The 9,317-nt window shown below is 45.2% G+C and overlaps 1 protein-coding gene across 5 annotated transcripts; it reads right to left on the reverse strand.

The window, feature by feature from the left end:
* Window positions 1-3,153: 3,153 nt before the first annotated feature.
* LOC146650983 (ATP-dependent (S)-NAD(P)H-hydrate dehydratase-like) lies at window positions 3,154-8,926 on the reverse strand. 5 transcript variants are annotated; one of them, XM_085384724.1, is made up of 12 exons: window positions 8,755-8,926; window positions 7,440-7,955; window positions 6,887-7,327; window positions 6,545-6,695; window positions 6,404-6,449; window positions 6,218-6,306; window positions 4,872-4,980; window positions 4,603-4,653; window positions 4,408-4,512; window positions 4,184-4,304; window positions 3,946-4,069; window positions 3,154-3,622 (listed from the first exon to the last, which is right to left on the reverse strand). In XM_085384724.1, exons 1-12 carry the CDS (start codon window positions 8,807-8,809, stop codon window positions 3,472-3,474), a joined length of 1,959 nt encoding a protein of 652 aa, XP_085240850.1. In that variant the 5' UTR covers window positions 8,810-8,926; the 3' UTR covers window positions 3,154-3,471. The 5 variants fall into 5 exon arrangements, with proteins under 5 accessions (XP_085240850.1, XP_085240849.1, XP_085240846.1 ...); XM_085384723.1 differs by having other exon boundaries at window positions 7,440-8,071; window positions 8,581-8,897; XM_085384720.1 differs by lacking the exon at window positions 8,755-8,926 and having other exon boundaries at window positions 7,440-8,552.
* Between the last annotated feature and the right edge of the window lie 391 nt (window positions 8,927-9,317).

The following is a 9,317-nucleotide window of genomic DNA, read 5'->3' on the forward strand; positions in this document are numbered from 1 at the left end:
CAACCCAATAATTTCAAACATAAACGAAAGTTAACTTAATCTTGGGGCTCAAGAGTTGGGAGTTCGCCTTGTAATCGGAAGGTTGCTGGTTCGAGCCCCGGCTTGGACAGTCTTGGCCGTTGTGTCCTTGGGCAAGACACTTCACCCGTTGCCTACTGGTGGTGGTCAGAGGGCCCGGTGGCGCCAGTGTCCGGCAGCCTCGCCTCTGTCAGTGCGCCCCAGGGTGGCTGTGGCTCCAATGTAGCTTGCCATCACCAGTGTGTGAATGGGTGGATGACTGGATATGTAAAGCGCTTTGGGGTCCTTAGGGACTAGTAAAGCGCTATATAAATCCAGGCCATTTACCATTCAAAATAAGAACACCAGGAAAGGAAACAGGGAGGGATAACAGAAACACTAAACACAAGACCCAGCCCCTAAGAGCGAATACAAAAACAGAAGAAACTAGAAAATAAACTCAAAACACTGATTCAGCAACCCAGGACCATGACAATTACAAATGTTCATAGCAAAACTAGGTAAGCATATTCTTACTGTTATAACAAACATAACTTTTTAACAAATCTGTATTTTTATTGCAGCGAACAGGTAAGGTTAAAGTTTAACACTCACTTTTGAGATTTGCAGACAACATGAAAAAACGGGGATCCAAACACTGTCTCGCAGCCTTTTCTATTAAAATACCACATGTAGCACTAAATCCGGTATCTGAACATAGTGAAATGTCTTCATTTGTAACATATTTATGGCTGTGATGAACCAGCATCTCTCTCATGTGTTCTACTACGTGTGACATGACGGTCATGAGTCTGCACACAGACGTCGTGTCGATGGCGCTGTGGTGAGGTCAGAATAACTAAGAGCTGATTACGCTCAAAACTGATTGTAAACAGCCTTGAAAGTTAAATGTTGCTACCAGGGGCGTCATAGTGGAAGCAAAAGTGATGCTCAGATAAAGACACCCAAGGAGCCAAAGGAAGGAGGCAGCCGCAGGTCTCTCTCTCAAGGATGTAACACAAGATGAGCTCATACAGTGGCAATTAAACGTTATTAAAACAGCAAATATATTTTATCGGTGTGGTCAACACGTTCTCACTCCCAACTCGTCAAACGTGTGACGCATGGTCAGGCTCCCTCTGCTGCACTTATGGACGCGCAGGGTACCCCCCTCGCGTCGGGAATTGACGTGAAGGGTCCTCCGATTGAAGAGATTGCCGCGGAAGAGCCTGTTGTCCGTATATTTCCGAAATCACATTGTAGTGACGTATACTGAACACAATAAATTATATAATGTAAACAACTACCTGAAAAACAGGTAGAACGATACTTTTGTATGGTTTATTGCATTTATGGAGGGAGTGATGTATGCTGGGTAATGGCACAGCTAGCTACTGGGTGACTTTATTCACCCACTTCGGCTGTTATCAGTCCATACAATGGGCGTTATTGGCACAAATCAGTCCCATAGATATGGGCCATCTCCTGCTAGATTGTTCAGAAGGTTGTTCTCATCCATCCAGATGGAGGATCACTAACAGGAGCGTGGAAGACTCCAGAATCCACTCTGGCTGGAATCCGGTGGATATGCAGTGTTTACAGGTAAGACCATTTACACGGACAGCATTTATAGAATGACTATTAAAAGGCAGCGAGTGTCAGTAATGTTAATGTGGTTATGTTAGTAATACACAGAGTGCTAATATAACAGCTTTAAGATGCATTTGTAGATATTATTACGTGTTTTACCGTCTTTATGGTGCTAGCTTAAAGTTACGGTGTAAACGTTATTCTCCCTCCTCGCGCTCACAGACACATAACGTGTATGGCAGTCCATTCTCCCTGCAGCACGGACTACACTGCCCACGATGCTACATTCTTTAGAGCTATGCTTGTAGCATTCTGCCCGTTAGCTTAGCACAACAACAACGAAAAGGCGCTCTCTCTCACCCAGGAAACACACAGTCGCAGAGAGAGAGAGAGAGCGTCGCCCTGTAACCATGGCAACCGTAACGCTGCCGCCTGGAACAACAGCACGTAGCTGTCAAACAAAACCCAAACAGTCCTGACCCGCGACAATATGAAACAGGAAAGTACCGCCGTGTAATCCATTTATTTCAACAAAGTAACTGTATTCTGAATACCACCTTTTTAAACGTTAACTGTAACGGAATACAGTTACTCATATTTTGTATTTTAAATACGTATAGCTCAGTAGGTAAAGTGGTCGCCCCATGATCGGAAGGTCGGCGGTTCGAATCCACTTAACGGCTACCCTGAGGTACCCCTGAGCAAGGTACCGTCCCTACACACTGCTCCCCGGGCGCCTGCTTAGTGGGCTGCCCACTGCTTCACAGAGTGAATGGGTCAAATGCAGAGAAAAACAAGTAATTTCCCCATGGGGATCAATAAAGTATCCATTATTATTATTATTATTATTATTATTAACGGCGGTACATGTATTCCGTTACTCCCCAACACTGCAAACAACGCTTTGAACAACGGTCACCGAAGTGAATACGTTTCACCTTCAACACATTAAGCACCCACTGAACATTTACGGACAATTCTAGCTAACACAACGCGGACAAACAGAATGGTCTTTTACTGCTTTGGCACTTTAAAGTGGTCTTTACGCGTTGGCTTCGGCGTGTCTGTTAGCTGGATTAGCCGACTAGCTTATAACAATACTAAACGAAATTCAGCTCCAATCCTTACGGAAATACAGAGCAGATACCTCGCCACACACATTCAGTTGCCATATAAGCGGAGGGTGAGTAAACTTACCTGTGAATACTCCGAGTTAACCTTACAGACTCTGTGATGCTGCTGTGGGTCTTGTTGCTAACGCTAGGTAGTGCGTGTGTGTGTGTAACTACGGTGGACTCGCAACAACGGAGCTAGCTGTCGGATAATTCAGCTATGCGCATGCGCCGCATACTTTACACGAATCACACACGCCTCACTCTTCTGCTTTTAGGTTTACGATGCTGCAACCAACCAAAACACTTTGTTGTCCAGCAGGTATCGGTTTTCATGGACTTTACAAGTTAATATTCCCCACTGACTCTATAAAAGTCACGTTTTCTGCAGTCACTCACCCAGTAATACTTCCATGATGGCTTTTAAGAACTTTGTCGAAACAAACAAACAAAATCACATTTATAATTTATTTCAAAACGTATACAGGTTTCTGGTTTAGTGTGAGCCCATTCATCCTAATGTCTCAGTCTCTTTGGTGGGCTTGGTGAAGGCATTCATTATTCAACTAGTGGTTTTCTTTTTGTTACTTTTCCATTAAACACAACACAAACAACATGTCAGTGTGTATATTTTGCACCAAATTTCGATTCCGGGTTCAAATCAGTCATTAAAATTCAGCTAAAGAAGAACATTTCTTTCAATCCCAAAAAGGTTACGTTAGGAGCGTAAAATTTATTCTCTTTTTACAACTGTTTGCATCGCTGACTGTTTTTAGCTTTCGAACAGCTTTTTGAAGGCTGAGCTGATCTCCTGGATCATGTCTGACGTGGTGGTGGACCTGCCGTGCCGCTGGAATGCTTGACTGTTGCACTGCCTGGTGAGCGAACAAGCACCAAATGCAGCAACCACTGAGGGATTCATACTATAGGGGAGGAAAGGGAAAAAAGAAGGGGAAAAAAAAGAGAGAATATACATCCAAATAAAGTGAACACGTACATTTCTCTGTGCAACATCACACTTTATGCATTCATTACATAGGAAAAGCCAAAAAATCATCGTGAGAAGTGGTCAGAACGTTTGGTGATAATTTTTATACACTCTCAGCATGTAAATCAGTGCACTCTGTAGGTAATGTGTGTGTAAATATATTTTTAAAAAAAACTATTTTTTATCCATTGAGCCCTGAAAAGCTTGGCCTATACATTCATTCAAACATAGCACAAAAAGCAAAAATCATGCCTTCACCTTCTGATCATTCCTGCTGTGGAAGCAGCATGGGCCCAGTGTGCCAGCACTCCCATAGATCCAGAAAGGAGATCCCCCTGTCCACCGCATCGTCTCCCGCTGCCTTCTAAATTGCATGAGTACACTACAAACAGCAGCACACGACACAGCGTCACAAAAGGAGCTCCGAAGCATCTGAGAATAAACAGAGTGAACGATCAGCCGGAAGAAATTAAAGCACGTTCTGTTTGATGCCAACCTTTGCTGCCATCTGTGATGAAATCCTGCTCCCCCTTCAGCACCAAGGTGAGGTTGCCCATAGCTACACTGAGCTGCATGACGCTCCGCTGATAATCACTGCTGTCCATGGGCTCATGGTGCTAATGCACACAGACAACGTAAAAAGACACACATCAGCATAGAGGATCACATGTTATTTGCTGTCAACTAGTGAGTGGGACTGAATTGTGCCAAGAAACTTACCAATGCCTCATACAATCGAGTGAATTCCATGAAGTTAGGCGTAAGGATGCCCTTCTGGTACCCTTGGATAACAGATGGTTGCTGTGTAACCAGCCATAATCCATCCTGTTAAGAATGATCACACACACTATGTATGACTTAGCAAATGAAACACCTTCCGCTCCACATCTGGGACTTTATTTTATCAAGACTTACTGCATCAATGACTATGGGGATATCTCTTGCTTTCGACTTCTCAATGACCTCCTGAAATAGAGAGAGAGAGAGAGCACAGGGTCTGTCTTTAATAAGCCTTCCGTTGGGGTGGGGGGAAAAAAAGAAGTAGTAATTTATCAGCCACCAGTAACACTTGTGCTATAACAAGTGCTAGCAATAAGACTAGTCCGCCATGCTTATGCAGAAGTATCTAGCAGAGTAGCCGAGACTGTGTTAAGCGCAAGGAAGAATGAATGTGCTCCACGTGCCTTTGCTGTTTTCAATAATAAGTCTTCTCTTCCTAAGCCTGGTCCCACCACAAGTCCGTGTAGTCTTGGAAGCCATTTTTCTATTTCTTCCACTGCGTTAGGACTGTCCCTTCATTCACACACATACACACAGATTGTCAGACATGCTGGAATGCACAATTAATCCCAAATTTTCCAATTAGTTTGCAAGGAAAACACACACACACACACAAAGTGAAGACTGATAACACTGTAACGGGTCTCTGAAGTGAGCAAACAAATAGAAAGCAGTCGATGTTAATGTTTTCTGTAAGTGCCTCTTGTAGAGAAATGAGCCTTTTAACATTTTTTTGCTATAACAAGCTAATAATGGCTTTCTAAGAGCACACTGGCACAGGCTCACCAAACTGAAACGCAGTCATTAATGTTACTGTAAGGTTCCCAAGCCGCTCCAGCCACGACAAGTAAGCGTGAGCTGTGAAGGTTTGTACTGTCACACTGACAGAATACCCAGAATTATGACACTACCTGTTCATGATCTGACAAATGTCAGAAATTTAAATATTTAGGACAGTGATTACAGAATCATTGTGAGAAAGCAGCGTGTTAATTATAACACGCAACGTTTAATACAACGGAGTAGAGTGATGATAGTGAAATGCAGAATTTGGCTCCAAATAACATTACAACTCACAACAAAAAAAGAAGACGTGCGCAACTATTTATTTTGAAAATCTTATGCCTCGCCACAAAGCCTGGGTAAACTTTGATGTTTTTGCTTGCAATAACACACTGTGTAACATTTGTGAATGCATCCAAATTGTTTTGAAGGAAGGTTGGTTCAGGGCTGAAGCAATCAGCATCATGGGCTCATCCGGTTAGAATAAGAAAAAGCAGCCAGAATTATTCTCAGGGTTCTCTTTTTATTCTCAAATAAATAAGGCAAAGAAGGAAGGAAGGAAACAAAGACACACATGGACTGCTCTCTCTAAAAAGGACATAAAGTATGATTTAAGTAATTCAAAATGATACATAAACTCAGGAGACTCAAAGAGAAACTCACCTCAGCTGCCGCCCCATGTGGGAGTGAAGAAAGAGTGAGGGGTAGGTGAGTGCAGTCCTTATATACTGTGTGACATATAATGTGTGACAGGTGAGTGCAATTAAGGCCAAGCACCACACCCAATCAAAGGTGAGGAAAAGAAACAAGGTGCATCTGGTGAAGTGAATGTGCTAGAAGGTGAGCCTTTACAACACAAATACCAGTGCATAATGCTAATAAATACACACCATTGCACTCTCAATGAGCCAACTGCTACCAGCTACTTCAAATCCTACAGAAAGATTATTATTGGCTCTGTACTTACAGAACTGGATGGACTATGAGCTCAGGGCTGTATGATTTGATTACAACTGCAGCATCTTTGGTGCAGAACACGTGAGACAAGTCAGCCCCCTGGAGATGAGAAAAAAAATGTATATACAATATACAATTAGAAATTTTTTTTTTAAAAATGAATGGACAAAATTGATAGTCAAGCTTTACTGCCTACCACTTTTAAAGCAGAGATGGCAGCAAAGTAAGGAGCTCCAGTGTAGCTTTAGAGATTAGAGATGAAGAGAAATTAGGGCAAATGTTCCACTGAATTTGTTTTTTTCTTTTAAATCATGCAGGAATCTTTTATGCAACATACTCTTGACATCCTCCAATGATCCCAATACGTCCATCTTGTCCCTTGTGTTTTTTGGATGTCAGCGGAGGGACTATGTTCTTTACCAGTGGCAGGATGTCATCCTCCATACCTCTGTGCGACGTGGAGCCCAAACCGTAGAAGCGCTCAAAAACTGAGGAGATAAACAAAGTGAGAGTGTTCAGCGTACGAGCGAGTTTCAAACCACTGTGGTCGACAACAAAAACACACTAACACGATCCAAAATAAGAATAATAACTGAGTGTGATCTTTCACGTTACAGCTAATCTGCCTTCAGGTTTCTCTCCACATCAAGGCTTCACGCGTAGCGCCGGAACTAAATACCTAACGCCTGAGGGTCTGCGCTCAGAAATGGATTCTGCTGTGTGAGAGAGTCTGTCTGGGGCGAAGGGCGTTTGGGATGACCGGAGTGGCCACGTGTATGCGACGGGGAGGTACTGGAAATGACCGGAGCGCGGCCAGGATTCGCCGTCTTGGACGGAGCGGATGCTGAGCCGGAGGAGGAGATGCTGGCGAACATCTGGCCAAGCATCTGAAGCATCTGCAGTTCCCGGGCATGCTCAGCTTCCCGGCGCCGGTCTTCTGCTTGCAAGCGCTGCTCCTCCATCCGGTAGAAGTCGTCCTCGGCTTGGGCGCTCTGCTCCAGGAACTGCTCCATCAGCTTCTCCATGGGGAAATTGGCGCGTCGCTTCCTGGGCCGTTTGGGCGCTCTGGCTGACAAACAGCTGGCCGACTGGCTGCTGTTAGGCGGCTTCGCACAAGTCCCTGAAGTGGAGAAGGGTGTGACATTATGTTAGCACACATACTCGAGTCACACTCGAGGCACTGAAACATGATAAAGCCACGAAAAAGTGATAGTGGATAAGGTTGGACTCACCATTATTCCCCACTGTCACTTTAACCGGAATGGGGATGGGAACAGTTGGGTATTCCAACTTTACTTCAGTCTCAGCGGGATAAGGACACTCCCCTGTGCTCTCAGAGTAAGCATCCTGAGCATCTTCCCCATCCTCCTCCGGGCCATCGACGGCCTCCTCTCCTCCCGCACCGCTGTCTATAAACTCCTGGGCGTCCAGACTCGGCCGGTTACTCAAAATCCTCTCCATGGTGTCATAAAACTTGCAGATCTTGTGATACTGCCCATTATTCCGCAGATTGCCCTCCTTCGCCAACAAGTACTGCCTCTTGAGGCTCTTGATCCGCACCCTACACTGCTCGGGCGTCCTTTCAAACCCCATGGCTCCCAGCCTCCGGGAGACGTCGCGGTACACGAAGCTGTTTCGGAAGTTTCCATCCAGCGCCGCCTGGATGTCCTGCTCTCCCCAGATGTTCAGCAGCGTCCTCGTCTCCACGTCCGACCAGAGGAAGCCCCGCGTTGTGTTCGCTTGCATAGCTGATCCAAAACAGGCCGTCTCCCGGCGTAACCTCCACCCCCGGGGAATAAGTTGATTGGAGATGTTGACACTGCGGATTATGACGGCCGTTTGCTCTGGGTCTCTGCGCTCAGCCGCATCAATGCCGCGGACCACCGTCAGCCCAAACAACGACAAACGGCCATTTCGCTAGCTCAGAAGGACCAGCCGGGGTAATAATTTTGGTCTTAAACTTGAAGATCATCACAACGTGTGCAGGTCAAACTATTTGTTAGCTAGCTAAAAGCCTAGCCTTCTGTGTTTATCTCATTCGTGTCGTCAAAATGCGTAGCTCTGGGATAAACCGACAGGAGATCGGCTACAAGAGCCGTTTTCAAGCGGTAACACTACATCGAGTAAATGTCCAAACTGACCTCTGATCAGTCCTTTGAGGTTAACTTCACCTTTCTCCGCCTGGTCCCCCGCCCCGCGAACGCATTTCTGCGGGGTCCTAGAGACCCACCTCACCTCAACAACGAGCCAAACTGTCAGCTGCTCGGCCAACACGGAGAGCACTGGACGACTCTAACGGCTCACCTAACGTTACAGTCTAAAGCTAAGTTTTAATGAAGTAAAACTTTGAGATAACGTCAGTCTCTTTTACCTTTCTCGTTTAAACAGGCCAAGGCGGCGATAAGCGACAGTGCAACTGGGATCGAGCAAAAAGCGAGCGCTTGAATCTGTTGAGGCATGCTCTCATTGTTTGTCTGACTGCAGTCACCCACTCTCGGAGCTTTATCACGGGCTGCACAGCCCTCTGTGGCACTCAGCTGTCCTTACCTAAACTGGAGCTGCGCTTCAACGCCGACAAGTGAACGCAAGTTAGCCTGATCATGAGGCGCCCTATAACCCAGCGCAGTACTACAGGAAGCGTGTGATGCCTTTAAAGGCTGCTCGGACACTCCTACATCCAAGTGGGCTGAGGGTGAAATCTGCTGTCGACGAGCCATCAAACCGGAAGCAGGTTTAAGCATGCGCTGCTTCAGCAGGGCCGGATTCTGAGACAAGCCCTCCTCCATAATAAAATGAAGCACACATCAAAATACACACAGAAGAGTAATAAGGTGCAGATGTTTTTAAGTTTATTTGCAGTTTTCATCTATTTGTGCTGATTTCAAGTTTTTTTTCCAGCCATATTGCAAGTATAACCGTCTGTTTGCCTCTGTTTTTAGAAGTTTTGTATTTTTTAATACTCATTATTCAACCCCTCTGCCATAAAGAACTCTTCAGGAGGTCAGTCCTACTATGCACTATGAAAGTGTAGAGGTGGTAACAGGCGAACACACGTGAACTGTCAGGCACGAGATTCCATACACACATAATTTTAGAAGCATGTCAAAAAA

The sequence above is a fragment of the Rhamphochromis longiceps genome, linkage group LG16 (genome assembly GCF_057381845.1).
Source record: "Rhamphochromis longiceps isolate RC_006_pf linkage group LG16, R_longiceps_female_GT1.1, whole genome shotgun sequence".
Classification (NCBI taxonomy): Eukaryota; Metazoa; Chordata; class Actinopteri; order Cichliformes; family Cichlidae; genus Rhamphochromis; species Rhamphochromis longiceps.

Coding starts and splice junctions, on each gene's coding strand:
- LOC146650983 (XM_085384723.1), bottom strand. CDS start 8,666: ATGCCTCAACAGATTCAAGCGCTCGCTTTTTGCTCGATCCCAGTTGCA. Junction 7,328..7,439: donor AGTGACAGTGGGGAATAATG/GTGAGTCCAACC, acceptor TCTCCACTTCAG/GGACTTGTGCGAAGCCGCCT. Junction 4,654..4,871: donor TATTATTGAAAACAGCAAAG/GCACGTGGAGCA, acceptor TCTCTATTTCAG/GAGGTCATTGAGAAGTCGAA.